Raw genomic sequence first — 27,634 nt, 5'->3', positions numbered from 1 at the left:
TCTATGGGGCTCCGTGTAGCTCCGTGTAGCTCCGCCCCATCACGTGCCGATTCCAGCCAATCAGGAGGCTGGAATCGGCAGTGGACCGCACAGAAGAGCTGCGGTCCACGAAGATAGAGGATCCCGGCGGCCATCTTCAGCGGTAAGTATTGAAGTCACCGGACCGCCGGGATTCAGGTAAGCGCTGTGCGGGTGGTTTTTTTAACCCCTGCATCGGGGTTGTCTCGCGCCGAACGGGGGGGGGGTTTAAAAAAAAAAAAACCCGTTTCGGCGCGGGACATCTCCTTTAATGTCAGGTTTATGGTGGGGTGGAATGCATTGAATCTCTCATGGAATTTTATTAGTTCTTGTTAAGTGTTGATCCATATGATTATGATGTCATTAATTTAGCAGAAGTAGGCCAATGGTTTGCTGTGGCAGGAGGCCAGAAAGTCACTCTCCAGTTTTGCCATGAAAAGGATGCATATTGTGGTGGCATTCTACTGCCCATGGGGGTGCCATTGAGTTGCAGGAATATCTCTTTGCCAAAGGAGAAATAATTGTGTGCGAGAATGAATCTTGTGAATTATAGCACAGATTCAGAGGCGACCCCATTGGCCTCAAGGTGTGTCTGGCAGGCGGTCAGTGCATTTCATGTGTATAAGTATAAGGGCTCCCACACACTTGCAATGGCGTTTTTTGTTAAGGCAATTGTCAATGGGACTTTCTAATGTTAAAAACGCAACGCAATGAACCAAAAACGCAGTTGCGTTGCGTATTTTACAATAGAAAGTCCCATTGACAATCGCGTTAACAAAAAATGCCATCGCAAGTGTGTGGGAGCCCTAAGGACTCCACATCCATGGTGGCCAGGATGGCACCATCTGGGAGGGGACCTACGGTTGACAGTTTGTTCAGTTTGTCTGTGGTGTCCTGCAAGTAGCTAGTTGTATTCCTCACCAGTAGTTTAAGGACACCTTCTACCCATCCTGAGACTTCTTCAGTGAGAGTTCCCACACCTGAGAAAAAAAGACTCCCTGGGTTGCCAGCTTTGTGTAGTTTTGGAAGCATATAGAAAATTCCAACCATGGGGTTCTCCCGTATCAAGTCCAAAAGCTTTGTGGAGCCCACAGACAGGCTTCTGATGACCCTTCTCAATTCTCTCACATATTTTTGGAGTCGGGTCTTGATCCATTTTTGTGTAGTATGTGGTGTCCGTCAGCTGCCTGCTGCTTTCGTGTGGTCTGATATATTCATGAGGACTATAGCACCACCTTTATCTGCAGGCTTAATGGCATAGATGGCCCTTCTTTCCTGCATGTTGATATTAAATGTACCTTTTCCACTTGTCCAGTATAGTGGATTGCACCACATGCCATGAGAGGGTGTCCAGTCAGACTTCTTCCTGACCCCAAGTTCTGCCTGTGTTTGAGTGATTGGAAGTCGTGAAAGAACTCTTGAAGTGCTCAGAAACATCACAAATCCAGATCCAAAGGAAAGGCGATGTCCTTGGGAAAACTGGTACTTGAGAAAGGATCTGTAGAGAATCCAAAAAGAAGTAGAAAAGGGGGGCGCGACTTCTTCTAGGAGTATGAACTAAAGAATTTACTCTTTTATGGAAAATAAGGTGCTGCCCGTCCATTTGGACTTAAAGCGTTACTCTTTTAACCAACACAATTGTTGAAACAAGATAAAAACTTCACCATTACACAATAAGTTCAGTTAGCTATAAACTTAATTGGAGCAACCGGTGTCAGGCAGCTGCTGGATTTTGTGCTGTCTGTAGTTCGCTCTTCATAAACCTCCTAATAGATTCCCTTTAATATCTCCTTAAAGAGGTTTTCCCATGATTTTTACAATCTTTCTGTCCTCCTTCATTACTGCTGACCAGGACATGTCACTGCTGCAGCCAATCACTAGCCACATCACTGACATTTTATAGCCAGTGATTGGCTGCAGCAGTCACATGTCCTGGTCGGCAGCAACTAGGAAGGACAGATTGGTTGTGAAGCAATTTTAAGTAAAGGGAAAATGCTTTTAAATGTTTCCCCTTATTATCTCCTGTAAATTTATTATGTTGTATTTTTGTGGTTTTCACATAGCTTAATATTCTTTCCATTCAGGTCCCTACATGATTTATTCATCAAAGATGGAGAAGGACAGAAACAAGATGGTTGAGAGGGTATTAAATCTCACCCTAGAGATAATCCTCCAGCTTACTGGGCAGGTGAGAGATTCTGATGATGTTACATTACATAATTCTTATGGTAATACCAGATGATGTCACTGGAGAGGTGATGGACTCTGGAAATGTCTGCAGTGATATTTACTAATGTGTCCTTATATACAGGATTGTATAGTAGTGAAGAAGACCTCTAGTGATGGCTGTCGGGCCCCATTGTATGATGGATGGGGAGGACCTCTGAGCCCAATCCCAGGGCCCCCACCTCACCCCCGGATACATGAGGACATCAATGTACAGAAGATTCTAGAACTCGCCAACAAGATGATTGAGCTGCTGACTGGAGAGGTGACGCTGCAGGGAATGCTGGGACATTATACAGTAACAGCACTGGAGGCTTCTGGGTGATGACTGTATATTGTGTTGTCAGGTTCCTGTAAGGTGTCAGGATGTCGCTGTCTATTTCTCCATGGAGGAGTGGGAGTATTTAGAAGGACACAAGGATCTGTACAAGGATGCCATGATGAAGACCCACCAGCCACTCCCATCACCAGGTAATAGACAGGACTAAATACACAGGGACTTTATGATCTGTATGTAAAGAATGACTTCAATATCTGTCTGTGTTTTCTCCAGTTCCATCCAGTAAGAGAAGCCCACCAGAGAGATGTCCCCATCCTCTTCTTCCACAGGACCACCAGGTAGATCGAGATGTCCCTCTGATCTGTAGAAGGCTGTGAAGCTCTTGTCTTCAGTCTTATTAGATATCTTAGACTTGTGTGATGAGGCCGGTGAAGATGGCAGGATTACCACTGACCAGAGACATTACAAGTTGTCTGGATCTTCTTCCAGTTTTCTGGCGGTGGAGACTGCTGGTGGGAATAAGGAGCCAACAGGTTAGATTTATATCTATCTGCTCCTTTATTCCCCCTGAGACAAGCAGTGGATGTGTCTGGTAGATGTTGATCTCCTGCACTGAGACAACGTGCAGCGTGTCTAGCCATGCCAGATATACATGTGTATGAGGTTCCTGAGAGGTTATTGAGCTGTCATCTAATATCTTTGCCCAACTTCTAGACCTGCAGCCATGTGGCCATCAGAGTAGTTAGAACATAACCTACTCAGGCAAGAGGTTTCCTACTGGACCTTCTATGGACAGCCAGCCAAAATTACGTTACCCAGATGCATGGTGTGGTTCAGTAACATTTTTCGGTGTTTATAGAATTGGCGACAATGGTATAACCAGCTGTGTTATCAATCTGTCATCTTACAACCCAAGTAATGTGGAGCTCAGTGTTCTCTCAAGGGGACTTTCTTTTTGTCCCACTAAAACGCTCAGCAAAACAGAACTCTGCAGTTACATGGAGGAATATTTCAGGAGACTAAGACTGAAAGAATTCTTCCATGATGATGAGGAGACCGGACTTTCAAGCACTCAAATAAAGGAGTAACTAGGGGTCAAGAAGAAGCCTGATTGAACACCCCCTCTTAGCCACAAACCCACTTTGGTCACAAATATAGATATAAGGTGCAATCTACTATACCGGACAGGCAGAAAAAGGAAGCTTCTAATACCAATATGAAGGAAAGAAGGGCCATCTAAGCACTAAAAGATCACCATTAGGCCTGCGGCTAAAGGTGGTGCTATAGTCCTCATGAATACATCAGACTACACAAAAGAAGCAGACAGCTGACACACAAGATACTAGACCAGACTAGATCAAGAGCCGACTCAAAAATATGTGTGAGAGTTAAGAAGGGTCATCAGATGCCTGTCCGGGGGCTTTGCAAAACTTTTGGACTTGATACCGGAGAACCCTAGGAACTCCCAGCAGCATTTTGGGAGGGCCTAGCAGGTCGCATCAAGGATGAATTAGCTGGTCTCTAGGTTCCGACTTCTCTGAAAGCCTTGATTTCCCTGGTCAAGAGAATTGCCCTGCAGTTTCAGGAGAGATCCAGGGAGATCTCGTGAACACATCTCTTTCAAGGCTTTCTGAGGAGGAATGCACATTTAGGCGTATAACAAATCTATTGCATGTATTGTGGAGATCCAGGTCATCGAGTTCATGCTTGTTCCCTCAAAACAAGGAGACTCCTTCACCTACGGCCAGTAGGAGAGGCTACCCCAGGTGAAGATTACTTTTCTCCAGGCTGAACTTACCAGAAATGTTACGGCACTCTGTCCCCCCGAGCGCCAGGTGGGGTGCCCTGATCTTCCCGCACCCCACTGTCCCTGCCTACTTGCCTCGGTCCTGGCTAACCCCAGGCGGACAACTGGGCGGCAGTCCCTGCTCTGGCTAGGGACCTGACGACTACCTAGATGGAAACTCACTAACGGGGGACAGAGTGCCGACAAAAGAGGTAAGTGGAACAAACCAACAGAACTTACAAGTACAAGCAGGGCTGGAGATGGCGCTCACAAGCAAATTGACAGGACAAAGAATAGCAACTAGTGCTGACTGGGACAGACCAAACTAGAGGCTAACAGGACCAACAGAAACAGACTGAGCAAGGATAGAAGGAGCTGACAGACAACTAGGGACTGGCTGAGGAAAACTGCAGACAAACTGACTAGATGAAAGCAGAACCAATAACTGGCAGTGAGCTCAACTCACTGCCAGTCTTTTAACCACACGGCTCCGCCCAGGGGCGGAGAGTGGGAGGAGGCAACTCCACCCACTGCTGTATAAGAAGAACGGTGGAGTGCGGGCGGCACCCTACGGGCGGGCACGCCCACGACGCCGCCCACTGGCCACCCCAAGCAGCTGGGATGACCTCGACACAGGGCTCCAGGCCGCCAGAGCGACGCGCGCCGACCGCGGGACCCCGTGCCGCGCTATATGGTGACAAGAAACCTTGACTCTTGCCAGCGCCAAATATCTGTACCGGCTTTCCCACATTCTGCCTCAACTGGGAACTTCGTACAATAAGCCTTGATGTTGGGGAAACTGGACAAAAACTAAAAGCGTGAATGAGAGCTCATTGCCACACAATTAAAGAAAGAAAGACAGAATTCCATATGGTGAAGCCTTGTTGTAGTCACAGACACAACATATGAAGGTTATGATTCTTAAAGGAGATGTCCCGCGCCGAAACGGGTTTTTTTTTTTTTAAACCCCCCCCCCCGTTCGGCGCGAGACAACCCCGATGCAGGGGTTAAAAAAACCACCCGCACAGCGCTTACCTGAATCCCGGCGGTCCGGTGACTTCAATACTTACCGCTGAAGATGGCCGCCGGGATCCTCTATCTTCGTGGACCGCAGCTCTTCTGTGCGGTCCACTGCCGATTCCAGCCTCCTGATTGGCTGGAATCGGCACGTGACGGGGCGGAGCTACACGGAGCCCCATAGAGAACAGCAGAAGACCCGGACTGCGCAAGCGCGGCTAATTTGGCCATCGGAGGCCAAAAATTAGTCGGCACCATGGAGACCAGGACGCCAGCAACGGAGCAGGTAAGTAAAAAACTTTTTATAACTTCTGTATGGCTCATAATTAATGCACAATGTACATTACAAAGTGCATTAATATGGCCATACAGAAGTGTATAACCCCACTTGCTGCCTCGGGACATCTCCTTTAAAGGCAATTCGGAAAAAAATGGGGCAGAGTAGATCCACAACGAATATATCAATGTCACTGAAGGGACCCCTAAAACTTTTATTAATTGTTATACATATATATCCTATAGGTGGTGGGGAATTATTAAATCCACCTCTGAAGAAATCTTAAAAAATATTTTGAGAGAACAGCTTTTTCACCATGTGTCTATTTGCCACACAAAAAAATGACTATTGATTGTTAGACACACCCCTTATGACAGGTGATTTCCATAGAATGCATAACTCTGTGTCATCCCTATATAGTATGAATGGAAGATCATCATAGGAAACTCTTACATTAATTGGTTGGAAAGAGTCCTAAATAGGCAAAAGAATAGTGACTCATCAGGAACTCTATATATATATATATATATATATATATATATATATATATATATATATATATATATATATATATATATATTTCATTTATTCAAACGTCCTCTATAAAATATGCCAAGAGTGCTAGGTACCATGAAACTTAGAGTAAGACAGATTGGAAGAAGGGAGACCTAGAGTTATTCAGTAGAATAACTGGAAACTCCTATGTATGCAAACAATGTTGCGAAGCTAGTCTCACTGCTACTTGGTCCTTAATCAAACTACTGGAAATTTGGCCGGATAAGGCTTGAGACCTAGCTAGCTATCTGGGACAAATCTCACTTAAATTTTTACCTAGGTAGAAGCCCCATAATCCCAAGAGCAAAATAACAAAAGAACGCTGTAGAATCTCCAGCCTTGATGGTAGGCTGGAGAGCAATGACGGAGCCAACTAAAGTGCTCGAGTTTTAAAGTCTTCATCTGGTCCTCCCATTCAGGGGGTAGGTATCCCCTTATACAATTGTAACCAAGAGTGCATCAATGGGTGGATCGCACAGGAACGCCTCCAAAGAAAGATAAATACCATCTGAATGATCACATTAAGTCCAAGGAGAAGCCAACATAGGCCGGCTGCAGACGAACGGGTCGGATCCGGCTGCGAGAATTCTCGCAGCGGGACCCGACCCGAGTGCCTGCAGAGAGCAGCACGGGCACTCGCCTCTCCCGCGGCCCCAGCTCTTTCATGTGCCGGCAGCCGGCGCATGCGCAGAGCGGGGCCAGTGGCCGGTGAGTGGCGTTTCTCTGCGGGGCTCGCCACGAGCATGCCACGATTTGTTTGCTGCACGAGATTTCACACGGCCAAATCGCGGCCGTCTACATAGGGTTGCGTTTGTTAACGCAATCCTATGGCAGCTTCCAGGGGCGGAAATTCTGCGGGAAATCCCGCCGCGGAATTTCCGCTCGTGTGCAGGCGCCCATAACCCGCAAGTAAATATGAGATGTCTCTACTACTCGGGATCAAATACCTTTACAAGGGAAAGCACCCGATGAGCGCTGGAGGTATGCGCACTCCGTCAATGGGCTACCGTCTCCCGTAAAACATGATTACATGATAATCACATGTCACATCACTATGACACGATAATGTCAGCGTGCTCTTACATGAGGAAGTGGCGTGGCTCCGGGAGCTGATGGTCATTTAGTGTAGAGCCATAGCAACATGCTATTGTTACGTGACGATGCGGCAGACAGGAAAAACTGTTTTGAAGAGAAAAGTAACAGCATTCCACTGAGTCATGTGACCCCTGTCCGCAGCGTGACAGTGAGAATCCATTGCCATAGACATATGAATACTAACACTGCAAAGAGGAAAACAGAGTCCATAATTATGGAGAGTGCCATATATGAGGCATGGAAATAACACATGAATGACAAGTGAATCAGATGTGTGAAAATGATGATAGACATCCGATTCACAATAAAATGGCTATTTCCAGGAGTCAACAGTGGTGTATTCATAGGCATATCACCATTGATGTTTAATGACCGGAGTTTCCCCTCGGGTATATCAGGATAAAGGAATATTAGTAGAGATGAGCGAGCGTACTCGGATAAGCGATACTCGCTCGAGTAATTGGCTTTATCCGAGTATCGCTGTGCTCGGGGCTAAAGATTCGGGTGCCGGCACGGAGCGGGGAGCTGCAGGGGAGAGCGGGGAGGAACGGAGGGGAGATCTTTCTCTCCCTCTCTCCCGCCCGCTCTCCCCTGCTCCCCGCTGCGACTCACCTGTCAGCCGCAGTGGCACCCGAATCTTTAGCCCCAAGCACAGCGATACTCGGATAAAGCAAATTACTCGAGCGAGTAGTGCTTATCCGAGTACGCTCGCTCATCTCTAAATATTAGTAATCAAGGATGTTGAGAATATCGAACTTAATAGTTCATGCAGCAAACTCGACTTTCAGGCAATAACATGATTAGTAATATTAAAATAAGCTCATTAATGAAAAGCTTGAACAGTGGGCAACAACTAACAGGATGAAACAAGGAGAAATGCAAAGTCCTACATCTGGGCAAGAACAATGAAAAAAGCACATACAGAATGGGAGAAATTGGGCTAAGCAGCATATGTGTAAAAGACTTGGGTATACTAATAGATCACAGACTGAACATGAGTCAACAATGTGATGCAGCAGCCAAAAAGGGCAAACACAATTCTGAGATGGATCAAAAGGAGCATAGAGTCCAGATCACACGCTGTAATTATTTTCTTCTATACTTTCTTGGTCACATCTAATTTGGCACTCGCCGGCTGTTTTTTCTTTCCTCCGCTCCTGAGGACACATTGAATATCGCTTTGGGCAGATGGAGATAAAGCTAGAGGAATCTCTGTGGGGGCCTCAAATAATGTCAGAATAATTACCACATTACCCACTGGGACAAGAACATTCCTACTGGACCTTATGTCCAGCTAACTCTGGAGCAAACCAAAATAATAATAATAATAATCTTTATTTGTATGGTGGAAACATATTCTGCAGCGCTTACATAGACAGGGGGAATACAGAAAGACAAAAGGACAAAAATTACAGAACCACGGTTACATAGTAATCAGTTGATGGAGACAATAGAGGTGAGGGTCCTGCTCCAACGAGCTTACATACTACAAATAGTGGGGTGATACAGAATGTAAAGGGGCTGGAGATGTGCGCGGTATGGCGAGGTGGAGTGTGAGGGATGCTATACGCATAGACAATGGTCAGACATTTAGCCGTGTGACAGCAGAAGCGGTATGACTGCGGGCACAGTTTATGATGGCTAGCAGGGATTGCAGTCAGTAGGTCAGGGAGCATGTTATCAGGCAGCATACAGAGGAGTTTGGTTAGGGAATGCGGTATGCCTCCTTGAAAAGGTGCATTTTTAGAGCACGACTGAAGTTTCTCAAGTCCTGGATTGCCCGGGTAGCTCTTGGTAGTGCGTTCCAGAGGACTGGTGCTGCTCTAGAGAAGTCTTGGAGGTGGGAATGAGAAGTTCGAATTAGAGGTGTGCGCAATCTACTTTGCTTAGCAGAGCGGAGAGTCCGGGCTGGTTGATGGATTGAGATGAGGGAGGCAATAAAGGGTGGAGCTGCGCTGTGGAAGGCTTTGTGGATGAAGGTAGTGAATTTAAATTGAATTCTGTATTTAACGGGCAGCCAGTGCAGTGACCAGTGCAGGGCAGAGGCGTCCGAGTAGCGGCTGGACAGGAAGATGAGCCTGGCTGCTGCATTCAGGATATATTGGAGGGGGTAGAGTCTGGTGCAGGGGAGGCCGATCAGCAACGAGTTGCAATAATTGAGCCAAGAGTGGATGAGGGCAATGTTTTAGTGTGTCCACGGTGAGAAAAGAGCGGATTCTTGCGATGTTCTTGAGGTGCAGCTGACATATTCGGGCCAGAGATTGGATGGAGGGGGTAAATGAGAGATCGGAGTTGAATATGACCCCAAGGCAGTGGGCATGCTGTCTGGGAGTTATGGTGGTGCCACACACTGAGATGGAGATGTCAGGATGAGGTCGGTTAGGGGAGGGTGGAAATACCAGTATGTCAGTTTTAGAGAGGTTTAGTTTTAGGTAGAGAGAGGACATAGTGTTAGTGTCACGGGAAGAAGTGTAGAGCTGGGTGTCGTCAGCATACAGGTGGTATTGGAGGCCAAATCTGCTGATGGCTTGTCCAATAGGAGCTGTGTAGACAAAGAAAAGGGGGCTGAGGACCGAGCCCTGGGGGACCCAACAGCAAGGGGAAGAGGAGGAGAGGTAGAGCCAGCAAAGGAGACGCTGAATGAGCGGTCAGGTAGGAGGAGAACCAGGAGAGAGCAGTGTCCTTTAGGCCGATGGAGCGAAGCATACTGAGGAGGAGTTTGTGGTCAACAGTGTCAAATACTGCAAAAAGGTCGAGGAGGATCAGTAGGGAGTAATCGCCCCTCGATTTGGCTGTCAGTAGGTCGTTGGATACCCTTGTAAGGGCAGTTTCTGCCGAGTGGAGAGCGTTCTCTGATAGATTGCTTACAAGGAGGGAGTAAACTAGGCATTCTAGTAGTTTGGAGATGAAGGGGAGGTTAGAGATGGGTCGGTAGTTGGCAGCATCAGTCGCATCAAGAGTCGGCTTCTTTAGCAGTGGGGATATGATGGTGTGTTTGAAAGAGGAGGGAAAGATGCCAGAGGTCAGAGAATGATTGAATATAGTGGTGAGATGGGAGATGACCACTGGGGAAAGGGATCGGAGGAGGTGTGAGGGGAAAGGGTCGGCAGCTTAGGTGGTGGGGCGAGCAAAGGGAAAGCAATTTGGACACTTCTTCCTCTGTCGTTGGTCTGAGTACAGACAGTGAGCAGGAGCTAGAGCAGTGCTGGCAAGACTAGGGTCAGGGCTAGTCTGCGATTGGGAAGTTATTTCCTGACGGATGTCATCAATTTTCTTTTTGAAGTAAGCAGCCAGCTCTACAGCACTGAGATCCTTCACAGGGGGCTGCGGTTTAGGGCTGAGAAAGGAGTGAAAATTATCAAAGAACTGTTTAGGGTTGTGAGATAGAGAGGAGACGAGAGAGGTGAAGTATACTTGTTTGGCGTGGTGGAGGGCGAGGTTGTAGGTTCTGAGCATGAATTTGTAGTGGAGAAAGTCTGCGGACGTTTGCGACTTCCTCCACAGCCGTTCAGCACTTCTAGAGCACCGCAGGATGAAGCGTGTTTGAGACGTGAGCCAGGGTTGCCGCGTTCTACATCGGGTGATTCGGGTCATGGGGAGGCGCCGCTTCATCTAGGACATGTTTGAGAGCGGTGTTGTAGTGATAAAATAAATTCACATAAGTATGGTGAGGTTGAGTAAGCTCTAAATTTTATGGTTAAAATGTGAGGAAATATAGAATTCCTTATCTAGATCTTCTCATCACTTACAGCTAACTAGGAAGAATTAGAAAGTGAAGGGAATGTTTACATTAGTTGAACAATTAAAGGGGCTATCCAGTTACAGGACAGCATCCCTTTAATAGGGCTGCATGTGATAGAATAATAAACTGAGCAGTACTTACCCTTCCATTGTGACTGGGATCCAACGCTGCAGTTCCGCTGTGGTCCTGGCGTCTTTTGTCATAGCTGACATCACAGAAGGTCAGGTGACCATTGCAGCCAATCTCAGGCTGCAGAGCCGCGCTCCCAAACTCCTGGCATCCTGATACTCAGAATCTGAGAACTGATACCTGGACCAGGTTCATGAAGTTTGACTTGCAGATAAGCTCCAATTGTGGAGGTGAGCCATGCCGGCCGCTCCCAGCATGCAGAGTGATGGCTATATTCCTATACAGAAAAACAGGAGACAGCTGTCAGTCTGTATGATGTGGGAGGGAAACCCCAGCACGGCCCCCTCTGTGACTCAGAGCTTAGTTCCAAGCCAAACTGCATGAATTTGGTGAAAGAAACTCTTTAAGGAGCAATTATAGCCTAAAAACTGCATCCCCTTTGACATGACTGATAACTACTGCTGTCAGGTCATTTTTGGTCGTCATGATGATTAATGATCTTTTCTGGTCATGTAAAACCTTCCACACGACTTCTCCAACCGTCTGCTGACTTTTACAATATTTGTCTCACAGCTTTTGTATCAGGATGAAGATCTGACCAAAATTAATACTACAGAGACAAATGTGAGGGGCGATCAGCGGTGTAAAGAGGAGATTCCTACAGGTAACCGCCCAGGTGAGTAGTAACCACTAAATACAGCAGAGGGGAGCTGACTATTTCTCGATGGAAGAGTGCGAGTATTTAGAGGGACACTGGGATTTGTTCGAGGACACTACAAAGAAGAGGAGACCTCTCTTGATTATAGAGGAAAGCAGATATGACCGTTAACTAGATTCACCTATCATCACACACATAATGTATTCAGGCTTTGGTTATTTCCTATAGATGGATCCAGTAGGGAAAACCCACCAGAGAGATGTCCCAGCCATCCATATGCTCAGGACTGCCGAGAGGAAAATGTCCCAGAGAACCAGCAGGTAGATGACGCTGATGTCTCACCAGAATCTGACTATAAAGTGATGGAACCAAGGATTATTTAACTTTTTTTTCTCGTTTAGTGTGAAAATCTGATTGATATTAAGGTTGAAGTTAAAGATGAAGCAGAAGAGATGGATATAAGGGCTGATCAGCAGTGTAAGGAGGGGAGACGTCACTGAAGGTCACCTAGAGCCCATCATCTGCTCATCACATGCTGATAATCTATTCTGTCACTGTGTGTTCTCTACAGATGGACTCATGGAAAGAAACCCACCAGAGGAATGTCCCAGCAGTCTATATTCCCAGAACAGTCCAGAAGAAAAGCCAAGTGTCCCAGAGAACCAGCAGGTAGATGACGCTGATGTCTCACCAGAATCTGACTATAAAGTGATGGAACCAAGGATTATTTTACATTTTTTTTTCTCTTGTTTAGTGTGAAAATCTGATTGATATTAAGGTTGAGGTTAAAAATGAAGCAGAAGAGATGGATATAAGGGCTGATCAGCAGTGTAAGGAGGAAGGGGGTTCACTGAAGGCCACCTAGAGCCCATCATCTGCTCATCACATGCAGATAATCTATTCTGTCACTGTGTGTTCTCTACAGATGAACTCATGGAAAGAAACCCACCAGAGGAATGTCCCAGCAGTCTATATTCCCAGAACAGTCCAGAAGAAAAGCCAAGTGTCCCAGAGAACCAGCAGGTAGATGACGCTGATGTCTCACCAGAATCTGACTATAAAGTGATGGAACCAAGGATTATTTTACATTTTTTTTCTCTTGTTTAGTGTGAAAATCTGATTGATATTAAGGTTGAGGTTAAAAATGAAGCAGAAGAGATGGATATAAGGGCTGATCAGCAGTGTAAGGAGGAAGGGGGTTCACTGAAGGCCACCTAGAGCCCATCATCTGCTCATCACATGCAGATAATCTATTCTGTCACTGTGTGTTCTCTACAGATGGACTCATGGAAAGAAACCCACCAGAGGAATGTCCCAGCAGTCTATATTCCCAGAACAGTCCAGAAGAAAAGCCAAGTGTCCCAGAGAACCAGCAGGTAGATGACGCTGATGTCTCACCAGAATCTGACTATAAAGTGATGGAACCAAGGACTATTTTACTTTTTTTTCCCTCTTGTTTAGTGTGAAAATCTGATTGATATTAAGGTTGAGGTTAAAAATGAAGCGGAAGAGATGGATATAAGGGCTGATCAGCAGTGTAAGGAGGAAGGGGGTTCACTGAAGGCCACCTAGAGCCCATCATCTGCTCATCACATGCAGATAATCTATTCTGTCACTGTGTGTTCTCTACAGATGAACTCATGGAAAGAAACCCACCAGAGGATTGTCCCAGCCGTCTATATTCCCAGAACAGTCCAGAAGAAAAGCCAAGTGTCCCAGAGAGCAATCAGGTAGATGAAGCTGAGATTTCTTCATATCCTCTTATAGAAAGCTGCATTGCAATCTATAAACTTGTCTATGCTGGTTTTCATATTGATGGCTTTTGTAGGTAGGGGTTATAGATGGTGTCTGGTTTCATGAATCATATTACTGAACTTCCACCTGTTTAGAAAACCAATTGGTTATTGAGATTTATGGTGGACCAAATGTAAAGTTCTGCAGTGTAAATCACAGACTAACTGCACGATTCCAATCAGCTGGTGCTAAAGCTAACAGAATATTGTCATGTACAGAAGGAGGCATTTAGTCAGCTGCTATATTCATAGAGTTGCAATCAAAATTATTCTATCCCCATAGCAGATTAGGTTTATTAGCCAACTTTACAAACTTTTTTGGTTTGTTTTTTTTTTGCAATTAAACCAGAGTAATGTAAATGGCTCAACACAACGAAAATACCAAGTGGTCCTCTGACTTCTCCACAAGATGCCACACAAGTGTTGGGCAAAGCGCTGCAGTTTCAATCACCGTGCTGTGCCCCGCTTTTACTTTGTGCTGAAAATGCTGCACTAATCGCAGTAAAAAGGCCTGTGTGAGGCCAGCCTAGCTGCCATCTCCGAATTATTCACCCCCTGAATAGAATCCCTCACAACAGCACACATTTAGAAAACAGTTGTTGCTTATTAGTTGCATCAGGTGTGCTTGAGAGAAAACACATCAGATACCTGGACTGGCAAGAGCTTTGCTGACTGTGATGTTTGATTACATGTTAGAAATACAGATAAGTGAAGAGACTGGTCTAAAAAGGTAAAACACAAACATTGCCTTGTAAAAGCAAAAAAAAAAAAAAGAGTGCAAAAGATCAGAGGCACCAAATGTTCCTAGAGATATAGCTGGATGCAAGCTCAAAGTTACAGGAACACTGGCTACACTATCTAGACATGGCAGAAAGAGTCGCCACTAGATACTGGAGGAGACAGTTGGTCAAAAGCCCTTGTGGCTGCAAAAGACCTGCAGCAAGATCTGGTGGCAGCAGCACTGGGGTTCCCGTTTATACAGTAAGATACATACTAAAAGCTGAACTCCAACATGTCCATCTCTACAGACCCAAAAGCACAAGGACTTTAATGAGCGCTTACACGAAAATAGAGAGTCTAACAACACCAAATACATCTGGCTGCAAATTACAACTAGTTGTCAGAGAATTACAGAGTAAAATAGTATGTTAGGCTGAAAAAAGACACCCGTCCATCCAGGTCAGCCTACTAACCCCAATATTCATCCAGAGGAAAGCAACCCTCTGAGAGGAAGAACAATGCTCTTGTCATGCGCCCCTAGATCTCTTTGATGACCCCCAATGATTCTATTTGCCTCGGCAGCAGCTGCCTGACACTAGTTGCTCCAGTTAAGTTTCAGTCAACTAAAGTCCCCAAGTCCTTCCCCATCTCAGTGTTGGGCTTCTTTTACACGAACGCATAAATGGCGCGTTTTTACACCCGGTAATATATACGCGCCCATGAGAGGCATTGATTTTTAATGCACTCAATCACACAGGCAAATACACGGCATGTAAATATGCCGGCAGTGTGAAATATAGAACATATACACGGGCGGTGTATATACACTCAGCCAAAAGATAGTTCTGGAACTATCTTTTGGCCCATATACGCTGGCTGGTCCTATAGACTCCTACGGGAGCAGGGAAAGTGAAGGGAGGGGGGGCATTTTTGCAGCGTCCAACACTGCAAAAAGCTTCCAGGTGCCTCTATACAGGCACTGGAAGGCATCCCGAGGATTTCGGCAGAGCGAGGGATTTTCGGGGTGCAGCATATTTTTTCACTGAAAACGACGCTCACGGTCGTGTGAATGGACGAGAAAACGCTGGCCGGATCGCGGAAAAATGCCCTTTTAGATGCTTATACGGAGCGGGCATGAAAACGTAAAAATAACGTCGCCATTTATGCACCGTGTGGAAGAAGCCTCACCCAGTGGTTTCCGGTTTGGTCTGTAATGGTAACATGTATTTTCCTTGTCCATTCAGATAATCATAACCGTTAGACCTGAGAGTCTTAATTAATATTAGGAACAGTGTCCATATAAAAACATAACTCTATTACCGTACTTGTCCGATAACAAGACATCTGGATGTAAATCTGGGATCATAATTAGAGATGAGCGAGCACCAAAATGCTTGGGTGCTCGTTACTCGGGATGAAATTATCGCGATGCTCGAGGGTTCGTTTCGAGTAACGAACCCCATTGAAGTCAATGGGCGACCCGAGCATTTTTGTATTTCGCCGATGCTCGCTAAGGTTTTCATTTGTGAAAATCTGGGCAATTCAAGAAAGTGATGGGAACGACACAGCAAAGGATAGGGCAGGCGAGGGGCTACATGTTGGGCTGCATCTCAAGTTCCCAGGTCCCACTATTAGGCCACAATACCAGCAAGAGTGCCCCCCCCCCCTCCTAACAACTTTTACTTCTGAAAAGCCCTCATTAGCAATGCATACCTTAGCTAAGCACCACACTACCTCCAACAAAGCACAATCACTGCCTGCATGACACTCCGCTGCCACTTCTCCTGGGTTACATGCTGCCCAACCCCCCCCCCCCCCCCTGCACGACCCAGTGTCCACAGCGCACACCAAACTGTCCCTGCGCAGCCTTCAGCTGCCCTCATGCCACGCCACACTCATGTCTATTTATAACTGCGTCTGCCATGAGGAGGAACCGCAGGCACACACTGCAGAGGGTTGGCACGGCTAGGCAGCGACCCTCTTTAAAAGAGGCTGGGCGATAGTCCACAATGCTGTACAGAAGCAATGAGAAATCCAATCCTGTGCCACCTCCATCAGGAGCTGCACACGTGGGCATAGCAATGGGGAACCTATGTGCCACACACTATTCATTCTGTCAAGGTGTCTGCATGCCCCAGTCAGACCGCATTTTTTTATAAATAGTCACAGGCAGGTACAACTCCGCAATGGGAATTCCGTGTGCACCCACAGCATGGGTGGCTCCCTGGAACCCACCGGCTGTACATAAATGTATCCCATTGCAGTGCCCATCACAGCTGAGGTAACGTCCGATTAAATGCAGGTGGGCTTCGGCCACGTTTCAATGCTTTAATGAGCATTGAAACGTATAAAAATTGTTTACCAAAATTATATGACTGAGCCTTGTGGGCCTAAGAAAAATTGCCCGTTCGGCGTGATTACGTCAGGTTTCAGGAGGAGGAGCAGGAGGAGGAGGAGGAATATTAGACACAGATTGATGAAGCTAAAAGGTCCACGTTTTTGATGGTGATAGAGAACAATGCTTCCATCCGCGGGTGCTGCCTACGTATTGTTTAGGTATCGCTGCTGTCCGCTGGTGGAGAAGAGAAGTCTGGGGAAATCCAGGCTTTGTTCATCTTGATGAGTGTAAGCCTGTCGGCACTGTCGGTTGACAGGCGGGTACGCTTATCTGTGATGATTCCCCCAGCCGCACTAAACACCCTCTCTGACAAGACGCTAGCCGCAGGGCAAGCAAGCACCTCCAGGGCATACAGCGCGAGTTCAGGCCACGTGTCCAGCTTCGACACCCAGTAGTTGTAGGGGGCAGAGACGTCACGGAGGACGGTCGTGCGATCGGCTACGTACTCCCTCACCATCCTTTTACAGTGCTCCCGCCGACTCAGCCTTGACTGGGGAGCGGTGACACAGTCTTGCTGGGGAGCCAGAAAGCTGTCAAAGGCCTTAGAGAGTGTTCCCCTGCCTGTGCTGTACATGCTGCCTGATCTCTGCGCCTCCCCTGCTACCTGGCCCTCGGAACTGCGCCTTCGGCCACTAGCGCTGTCGGATGGGAATTTTACCATCAGTTTGTCCGCCAGGGTCCTGTGGTATAGCATCACTCTCGAACCCCTTTCCTCTTTGGGTATGAGAGTGGGCAGGTTCTCCTTATAGCGTTGGTCGAGCAGTGTGTACACCCAGTAATCCGTAGTGGCCAGAATGCGTGTAACGCGAGGGTCACGAGAAAGGCATCCTAACATGAAGTCAGCCATGTGTGCCAGGGTACCTGTACGCAACACATGGCTGTCCTCACTAGGACTAGCTTTTCAGAAAGCGCTGAACCACCAAATTAAAGACGTGGGCCAGGCATGGCACGTGCGTGAGGCTGCCGAGCTGCAGAGCCGCCACCATCTTACGCCCGTTGTCACACACGACCATGCCCGGTTGGAGGCTCAGCGGCGCAAGCCAGCGGTTGGTCTGCTCTGTCAGACCCTGCAGCAGTTCGTGGGCCGTGTGCCTCTTATCTCCTAAGCTGAGTAGTTTCAGCACGGCCTGCTGACGCTTGCCCACCGCTGTGCTGCCGTGCCGCGCGACACCTACTGCTGGCGACGTGCTGCTGCTGACACATCTTGATTGCGAGACAGAGGTTGCGTAGGAGGAGGACGAGGAGGAGGAGGGTGGTTTAGTGGAAGAAGCATACACCGCCGCAGATACCAGCACCGAGCTGGGGCCCGCAATTCTGGGGGTGGGTAGGAGGTGAGCGGTCCCAGGCTCTGACTCTGTCCCAGCCTCCACTAAATTCACCCAATGTGCCGTCGGGGAGATATAGTGGCCCTGCCCGCCTGTGCTTGTCCACGTGTCCGTTGTTAAGTGGATCTTGCCAGTAACCGCGTTGGTGAGGGCGCGTACAATGTTGCGGGAGACGTGGTCGTGCAGGGCTGGGACAGCACATCGGGAAAAGTAGTGGCGATTGGGAACTGAGTAACGCGGGGCCGCCGCCATCATACTTTTGAAAGACTCCGTTTCCACAACCCTATACGGCAGCATCTCCAGGCTGATAAATTTGGCTATGTGCACGTTTAACGCTTGAGCGTGCGGGTGCGTGACGGCGTACTTGCGCTTGCGCTCCAACACTTGCGCTAGCGACGGCTGGACGGTGCGCTGACAGACATTGGTGGATGGGGCCGAGGACAGTGAAGGTGAGGGTGTGGGTGCAGGCCAGGAGACGGTAGTGCCTGTGCCCTGAGAGGGGGGTTGGATCTCAGTGGCAGGTTGGGGCACAGGGGGAGAGGCAGCGGTGCAAACCGGAGGTGGTGAACGGCCTTCGTCCCACCTTGTGGGGTGCTTGGCCATCAAATGTCTGCGCATGCTGGTGGTGGTGAGGCTGGTGGTGGTGCCTCCCCGGCTGATCTTGGCGCGACAAAGGTTGCACACCACTGTTCGTCGGTCGTCTGCACTCTCAGTGAAAAACTGCCAGACCTTTGAGCACCTCGGCCTCTGCAGGGTGGCATGGCGCGAGGGGGCGCTTTGGGAAACAGTTGGTGGATTATTCGGTCTGGCCCTGCCTCTACCCCTGGCCACCGCACTGCCTCTTGCAACCTGCCCTGCTGCTGCCCTTGCCTCCCCCTCTGAAGACCTGTCCTCAGTAGGCGTAGCAAACCAGGTGGGGTTAGTCACCTCATCGTCCTGCTGCTCTTCCTCCGAATCCTCTGTGCGCTCCTCCCTCGGACTTACTGCTCTTACTACTACCTCACTGATAGACAACTGTGTCTCATCGTCATCGTCCTCCTCACCCACTGAAACGTCTTGAGACAGTTGCCGGAAGTCCCCAGCCTCATCCCCCGGACCCCGGGAACTTTCCAAAGGTTGGGCATCGGTCACGACAAACTCCTCCAGTGGGAGAGGATTCTGAACCCTTGCTGCCCATTCTGGGCAGGGGCCCGGGAACAGTTCCTGGGAGTCTGCCTGCTCCTCAGAATGTGTCATTGTAATGGAGTTAGGAGGCTGGGAGGAAGGAGGAGCAGCAGCCAGAGGATTCAGAGTTGCAGCAGTGGACGGCGCAGAACTCTGGGTGGACGATAGATTGCTGGATGCACTTTCTGCTATCCACGACAGGACCTGCTCACACTGCTCATTTTCTAATAAAGGTCTACCGCGTGGACCCATTAATTGTGAGATGAATGTGGGCACGCCAGAAACGTGCCTCTCTCCTAATCCCGCAGCAGTCGGCTGCGATACACCTGGATCAGGAGCTTGGCCTGTGCCCACACCCTGACTTGGGCCTCCGCATCCACGTCCTCTAGGCCTACCCCTACCCCTCAGCATGGTGTATTACCAGTAGTGCAGAAACAGAACGCTGTAATTAAATGTGCCGCTTATTGGCCTGTGGTTGGAGGCTGACTTCGCTTACGGAACGCCAGGAAATAATTTTGCGCAAGCCTGCTGTAACACTTAGCTGGCTGCGTATGAATTAGGAGGACAACTACACCCAGCACAGACCCAGAACACTGAGGACAGTCACAGGCAGCCCAAATAGATTTTTTTCCCCAAATGTTTTTGGAAAGGCCCACTGCCTATATTCAATAAATATATGTCTTCTGTCCCTGCCTCACAATATATGTCTTCTGTCCCTGCCTCACCACCACTACTGGCCCTGGAGTATGTATAATTACTGCAGGGCGCAATGCTCTGCACGGCCGATATACAAAAAAAAAAAAAAGTGCAACACTGCAAAAAGCAGCCTCCACAGTACTGCACACGGTTAGATGTGGCCCTTAAGAAGGACCGTTGGGGTTCTTGAAGCCAAAAATACTCCTAACACTCTCCCTATAGCAGCTCCACCAAGATAGCACTTTCCCTCCTCTATGTCAGAACAAATCTGTGGCGAGCCGCGGGAGGGGCCGATTTTTATACTCGGGTGACACCTGATCTCGCCAGCCACTCACTGCAGGGGGGTGGTATAGGGCTTGAACGTCGCAGGGGGAAGTTGTAATGCCTTCCCTGTCTTTCTATTGGCCAGAAAAGCGCGCTAACGTCTCAGAGATAAAAGTGAAAGTAACTCGAACATCGCGTGGTACTCGTCACGAGTAACGAGCATCTCGAACACGCTAATACTCGAACGAGTATCAAGCTCGGACGAGTACGTTCGCTCATCTCTAATCATAATACAGTTAAGGAAAACCATAAATCAGAAATCCCCCTGTCAGATAATCCTGGAGACAAACACATTTAATCCTGAAAACAAGCGTTTGTTATCCTGCGGTCACTTTGTTGTAAAGGGACGACCTTTATATAATGCAGCAGTGTGAAGCACATTATGGTCATGTGGAATCAACCACAGCTACACAATACAAACATTTAAAGGGATTCTGTCCCCAGCTTCATGCAGTTTGGCTTGGAGTTGAGCTCTGAGTCACGGAGGGGGCCGTGCTGGCTTTACCCCGCCTGCAGCATACAGAGTGACGGCTCTCTTCCTATACACAGAAGGGGAGAGAGCTGTCAGTCTGCAGGATGTGGGAGGGAGAAGCCAGCATGGCCCCCTCCGTGACTCCGAGCTCAACTCCAAGCCAAACTTCATGACCGGTGACAGAATCCCTTTAAGGAGCAATTGTAGCCTAAAAAGCGCACCTATGTTGACATGACTGATAATTACTCCTGTCAGGTAATTTTTGGTCGTCAAGCTGATTAAAGATCTTTTCTGGTCATGTAAAACCTTCCACACGACTTCTCCAACCGTCTGCTGACTTTTACAATATTTGTCTCACAGCTTTTGTATCCAGATGAAGATCTGACCGATATTAATACTACAGAGACAAATGTGAGGGGCGATCAGCGGTGTAAAAAGGAGAATCCTACAGGTAACCGCCCAGGTGAGTAGTAACCACTAAATACAGCAGAGGAGTCACAGATTCTCCTCGGTCAGCGACTGCTGATAGTTATGTAGATTTATAAGCTCTGGGATCTGTCAGTTTCTGCTGTATATTCCCCCATTCAGCCAAAGTGCAAACTAAATATGGATGACAAGGGATACCGTTATAGGTGATATCACATGATGGACATTTACGGCACGGACCTGAAACACCCCTATGTGAGCGAGAACTACTATTCATTATATGATGTCCGTACTGATGAGGGAGAAATGGTCTTCCAGCTCCGGTACTAAGGGTCCTTTTACACTGACCAACTCTTGATCTGATGTAACCAGCGCTGATCGGTAGGCAGGTCAGTCACTGCTGGTTTACTTTTTGTTTTACATGGACCAAGAATCGCTGCTATGGGAACGAATGATCTTTAGTCTGATGGCTGATGCACATAGGCCGGCTGGTCATCTCCTCGGTAATATGGAGAGATGTAAAGCTGAAAATCATCGATCAGGTGATAAGCGAGTGTCACTAGTATGTCCGCTCAGGGCTGTTACTTTTTCATAACCTGACGATCAGATGTACAAATGTTCGTGCCTGATGATCAGGACATGTAAAAGGGTTTTGAGGAACCATTAATTCCTATTAGACTGATGTCAAGCTGCTGTGTGCTAACACAATACTGAAGATGGAGGCAAAGACCCCAATAACAGAATCCAGAATGTGGAGACATAGACCCAAAGAACAGAGGAGTCTTTAGAGGATGTAAGTTTAGTGCTATCAGTGTCAGGGATGTCGCTCACCAGAGACTTGGCAGGAAGACACCGAGGTGCTGATCATCATGAAGATCCCACTCAGACAGCCACTATTTCCCATCTGACTTCTGTCCATGTATTACATAGACTGCAATGATACTCTTTATAGCCAATTGGGGTATTAACATTAACATGTTTTTATGTGGTTCACAGCATGTGCTATTCTGGTTTGATTCCCGGACCAGAATCGGACATGCAATGTCTACTGCCTGCCAGCATGGGGCAGCAAACAGTCCGTATGTGTCCATGTGATGTCCAATGCGAGTTCTCGGACACAACTCACACTCAGCCATCTGAATATGGCCGACCAGATAAATCATATTTCTCGCTCGTGTCATTGGGGTACACAGCAAAGACCGTGGGATATAGCTTCTGCCACTAGGAGGCGACACTAAGTACAAAAAAGTTAGCTCCGCCCTCTGGCTATATCCCTCCTGCCGACAGCAGGCTAATCAGTTTTTAGCTTAGTGTCTCGTAGGAGGACGGTCGTGCCCGTTAGGGCTGCTTTAAGGGCCAGGGTTAGACGGAGAGGCAGGACGCTCCCCATCAAACTCGAACGGAGAGGAGGGCGAACAACCTCGGGTTTGTCCAGGTTGCTTCTTGCCCGGCCCGCCTCAGAAGAAAAGGTGGCACATCCGGATCATATATATCTGCATGTGGCCCGCCAGCGAGAGCCCCCCCATGTTTGGTGCAGAGGTCCGCATCCCCTTCCCACGGGCAGGCGATGTTATAGGGGTAGGCTGCTGGAACTGGGGAGCCGCTTTTTCTTCCAGCAAGGACGCAGGAGGTAAGTATGCGCTTGCAACATCCCCCCCTCTCCCTGGCTCTCCCAGTATGTCGCTTTTTGCACGCGTACCTTGTGGGCTGCAGCGAGGCGCAGGGATTGGCGCAGGCGGACAGACTCCTTTTCATCGGGAGTAGTATACGCTATGCATGGCTGCGGCAGCGAAGGGCATTATTTGCTGGGGCATTCCTGCATTCGGCTCCCCTTGAGCTTGCAGGCGGGGTGGGGGTGGGCAGGTGAGTTCACCGTGGAGGTATGGGCTCACCTGATATTCAGGGCGCTGGTTCCAGGCACAAGCCGGCGGTGGGGGCGTGGCCTCGCGGGCATGGTACTTCAGGGCAACAGCTTTCAGTATGCCCTGGCCTTCTGGCTCCCTGCAGGGGCTCCCAGCAGGAGTTCCTGCGATGTGGGGGCTCAATGGAGAGGGCTGCACTGCAGCCCCGGGCGCGGCAACGGCGGAATTGGAGGGGGCGTGGCCTCGCCGTGTGGCCACGCCCCACGTGACGCGAGGGGCGTGGCTTAGCGGCAATACCTCAGTGGATGGGTGTGGCCACGCCCCCCGCCCTCAATGACTCCGTGCAGGGGGCGTGGACTCATCGGCAATGCACGCCGCCCCTGCCCTCTCCCCCCTTCCTCCCTCAGCACAGGTGAAGGGGGGATGACATCAGAGAAGCAGCCTATTGGGGACCGCCCTGCTGCTCCATTCCTTGCTGCTCTTTTCTGCTCAGCTTATACGCTGTACAGCTCAAGCTCCAGGAAAGAAAGCCCTTCAGCACCTGCAGTCTCCCAACCCAGCGGCTCCCCAGACCTCTTCAGACCTCGGCAAGGACTTGGGTAAGCTCTGCCTGGCGGCTAGCTGCCCTCTTTCACTGCGTATCCCTCCTGCCGGCGGTTGGCATTGCAGAGGATAGCTCGCACTGTTCTTTGCCCGGTGAAATCCCAGCACCATGTCCGACCCCAGAGCCCTGGAGGCTGGACCAGGGACAGCAAGAGTAACGCACTTTGCTTGCTTACGCTGTAACCTAAAGTTCGCATGCGGACAGGCTGAGCCCTTTTCTAGAGATTGTCCCCCTGCGAAACAGGCGGCTGTGCAGGGCACCCATCCCCCCCGCAGTTCAGCCCCCAGCTGTGGCGAGCCGGAGTGGGCCCGCTCCTTGTGACTGGCCGTGTCTGACCTCTCTCGGGCATCTGGCGCAATTTTGGAAAGATTAGCGCAGAACGCCTCCAGTCCGCGTGAGGAGCGCGGCCGTAGACGAAAACGGGTCAGGCCTTCGGACTCCCGGCGGCCCTCCCGGTCACCATCCTCCTCCTCACTTTTGCGCTCTTCTGGTACTAGGTCACGGCGCCTGTTGGCAGAAGTTGGTTCGGACGAGGAATGGTCTGAATCCTCCTCAGGCTCTGTCGTGGAGGAGGATCAGGTCCCAAAAATTTCGGCAATGGTGGAGAGCTTAGTGGTTGCGGTGCGTGACACTTTTCAGCTCACGGAACAGGAACCACAGGCATCTGGGATATCGTTTTCTTTCAGGTAGCCTAGACGCTCTCCAAAAACCTTTCCTCCTCATGAGGACTTTGACAAGGTCCTATCTAAGGAGTGGAGGGCACCGAATAAGCGTCTTTCCAAGATGGGTTACTTGGACGGGAAGTGGTCGGTCCCACCGCTAGTGGATCCGCCCATTTCGCGCCTGGCTAAGCATACCGTGCTACCCACGGCAGAGTCCTCCTCCCTCAGCGATCCCAAGGATTGAGGAGTCGAGGCCTTCGCAAAGACCGTTTTTGAGGCGGCAGGGTCAGCTTTTAGGCCTGTGTTTGCCTCGTCCTGGGTCAGTAAGGCTGTTACTGACTGGGCAAAACGGTTACGGGAAGGAATCGTCGAAGGGGCGTCAACCGAGGATCTGGTGGGCATTACACGCCAGATTGAACAAGCAGGCATGTTTCTCTGTGAGGCCTCTATGGATACAGCCAGGCTGGCGGCCCGAGCCTCCGCGGCATCGGTGGCGACTCGCCGGTCCCTATGGTTAAAATCGTGGGATGCGGATGCTTCCTCCAAGGGGTCGTTAATCAGTATGCCCTTTGTAGGATCTCGTCTTTTCGGCGCCAAGCTAGACGAGCTCATCTCAGACACCTGGGTACAGGAGGTCGTGTCCGGGGGCTATGCGATGGAGTTCCACTCACAACCGCATGACCGCTTCTTTCGGTCCAGAACCCCCCCCCCAAAAAAAAAAAAAAAAAAAAAAGCTCCGTCCGTCCGATTCTGGACCTAAAGAAGCTGATGGTATTGTCTTTCGAGGCAATTCCTTCTGCCCTGTTCCACTCCCGCCCCTTGCAGTGGGCGATACTCTCAAGGTGGGACAGGTTAGCGCGATCCCTCGAGGGGAAGATAAGGTTTCCACCAGGAGTTCAGCTGTCACTCCAGTGATGGTTGGACTCGCCACGCATCCAGCAGGGCAGGTCGTTCCTGCCCCTGCAGTGGTAGGTGCTGGCTACAGTCGCCAGCATGACGGGCTGGGGGTGCACCAATTCCTTTCTTTCCTCGGATGCTCAGGAGGATCAGGAAGGAAGGGCTACCAATGATTCTCATAGCCCAGAGTGGCCGCGAAGAACGCGGAACTCTGAGCTCATGGACATGTTAGCAGACGCGCCCTGGCGATTACCCCTACGAGAGGATCTACTCTCTCAGGGGAGCCATTAGCGAAACTACTGTGGCGCTTGCTGTCCTGGAAGGTCGCTTTCCTGGTGGCGGTTACCTCCCTTCGTAGGGTTTCGGAGGTTGCGGTGCTGTCGGCAAAACCACCTTTTACGGTTTTTTCACCAGGATAAGGTGGTGTTGCGACCGGTGCTGTCTTTTTCCTAAATTTTATCAAATACATACGTTCGCGTCAGCCGACGCTTCGCTGGGTCGAAAGGTTTTACAGACGGCTGTAAACTGACTGCATGCGTTTTGATTTATTTGTACCCACCCTCGGGGAAGGCTGTGGGACGTCCCACGGTCTTTGCTGTGTACCCCAATGACACGAGCGAGAAAAGAGGATTTTTTACTCACCGTAAAATCTCTTTCTCGTCTCGTCATTGGGGGACACAGCACCCATCCCTCTTTCTGTATATGACACGGTGGTGGTCCTGGTCGGACTCCGGATTCTGTAAGTCGCACATAGTGCTGCGTGTTTTTCATTACAGTGAAATTTTTTGTTAACGTGTCATATGACTAACTATTGTTGTCTCTCTGTTCCTGCATGGCTATTCCAACTGCTGGCATGACAAACTGATTAGCCTGCTGTCGGCAGGAGGGATATAGCCAGAGGGCGGAGCTAACTTTTTTGTACTTAGTGTCGCCTCCTAGTGGCAGAAGCTATATCCCACGGTCTTTGCTGTGTCCCCCAATGACGAGACGAGAAAGAGATTTTACGGTGAGTAAAAAATCCTCTTTTCAGGTGTCACATCTTATCTCTCAGCTGTGAGTGAATGCGGTTTCTTAGAATCCCACTCCCTTACATTGTACTGTAGATTATACAATTCCGCAGTGTGTGATCTCACCGTAATACTCTTCCAGTTGCCATAAATGGGCACAATTGGGAAACAGATTCTGAGTAGTTTCATCCTAACATGACGTCTGAGCCGATTATAAGGGGGTTGGAGATAAAGTAACGGCTTACAGATGTGTTTTCTAATGGCTCCAAAGAGTTTGTTCAGAATCGGGAAGAGTCTAATGGCCGGACCGCCATCAGGGCAGGATAAATGGTTACAGAGGCCCCCGCTGACCGCTGGCTGCTGCCTGCCTGTCAATAAAGATATCAATATGTCCTGAGCCAAGTCAGTGATCGCCAGCACTCTGCTGTATCTCGGGGGGTTGGATCCCTTTAAGGAGCCCCCCAGTGGTCAATGACGGGTTACTCTGCTTCCCCCTGGCCATTCTGCTCGGCACCTCCTACTAAAGACACAGACACCATCCCCCACTCGTCCTCTGGGACTCTCATTATATGGGAGCCTAATATATCTCATGGCAGCTCTGTGTAATGGTCAGGGGCTGGTTGGCAGATTTTATCCTCGGGGCGGGAATATATCACAGGCCCGTGAGTAGCGGCCCGACATAAGGGTGCGTTCACACATAGTGGGTTTTCTGCCGAGGAAAATTGGCAACAAATTTGCGTCAAATTCCATGTTTCAGTCTGCACCACTGGTGAGTATTTTGATGCGGATCTGCATCAAACTTCACTCCTTTAATTGAAAAGGTAAAATCCGATGCAGATCTGTGTCAAAATCCACACCATATAGTGTGGATTATGGTGCAGATTTCGATATGGACCTGCACCAAAATCTGCCATGTGGAAGCGCACCCTAAGGATGGAAACGGCCAGTTGGCCACACAAAATACTGGCATAATTGCATGGCCACTGGCCGCAGTCGGTGACTATGATCTGGTTGTGTGTGGCCGGCCACAACGTGTACTTTCATATTTGTTTTATCTATTTACCAGGAGATACAGCCCCAGAACCAACCTTCATCCATAAATAGAGCAGCAGAGTCTTTCTTACCGCATAAATACAGCATCAGTATTAAGGTCATAACATAATTACAGTACCAGAATCAAGCTTAATGATGTGCTCAGCTGCAGTACGAGAGCCAGGTTCATGTAAAAAATGCAGCATCATAAGCTAACTCCTTACATAGATGCAATACCAGACCCAAGCTCAGTACTTAAATAGAGGACCAGAGCCAATCTCTGTGCTGTATACAGAAACTGTATTTTCTCCTTATGTGACCCGTTTTAGATGAGCGCATTAAGGGCACATTTCACAGATATGTCCCAGCCCAACTGCAGATCTACTGTCCAGAACTGTCAACATGACAGGGAACTATGACGTGAGCAGGCTACGAGTAGAAGCAGGGGCGTACAAAGTACCCATGGGGC

General features: G+C 49.0%; 1 protein-coding gene across 1 annotated transcript in view; it reads left to right on the top strand.

Moving 5' to 3' along the window:
* The window catches only part of LOC136629093 (zinc finger protein 850-like), a 585,720-nt gene that overhangs the window by 10,676 nt on the left and 547,410 nt on the right, over window positions 1-27,634 (top strand). Inside the window, exons 2-15 of the mRNA XM_066605214.1 lie at window positions 2,103-2,206; window positions 2,330-2,509; window positions 2,592-2,715; window positions 2,798-2,862; window positions 11,699-11,801; window positions 12,012-12,103; window positions 12,185-12,260; window positions 12,355-12,452; window positions 12,538-12,613; window positions 12,709-12,806; window positions 12,891-12,966; window positions 13,062-13,159; window positions 13,245-13,320; window positions 13,416-13,513. Coding sequence (XP_066461311.1) covers window positions 2,111-2,206; window positions 2,330-2,509; window positions 2,592-2,715; window positions 2,798-2,862; window positions 11,699-11,801; window positions 12,012-12,103; window positions 12,185-12,260; window positions 12,355-12,452; window positions 12,538-12,613; window positions 12,709-12,806; window positions 12,891-12,966; window positions 13,062-13,159; window positions 13,245-13,320; window positions 13,416-13,513 — 1,356 coding nt within the window. The 5' untranslated portion in view covers window positions 2,103-2,110. The remainder of the gene's footprint in view (window positions 1-2,102; window positions 2,207-2,329; window positions 2,510-2,591; window positions 2,716-2,797; window positions 2,863-11,698; window positions 11,802-12,011; window positions 12,104-12,184; window positions 12,261-12,354; window positions 12,453-12,537; window positions 12,614-12,708; window positions 12,807-12,890; window positions 12,967-13,061; window positions 13,160-13,244; window positions 13,321-13,415; window positions 13,514-27,634) is intronic.

The sequence above is a fragment of the Eleutherodactylus coqui genome, chromosome 5 (genome assembly GCF_035609145.1).
Source record: "Eleutherodactylus coqui strain aEleCoq1 chromosome 5, aEleCoq1.hap1, whole genome shotgun sequence".
Classification (NCBI taxonomy): Eukaryota; Metazoa; Chordata; class Amphibia; order Anura; family Eleutherodactylidae; genus Eleutherodactylus; species Eleutherodactylus coqui.
The sequence above is the reverse complement of the archived record's forward strand: the minus strand, read 5'-3'. Positions and strand labels throughout refer to the sequence as shown.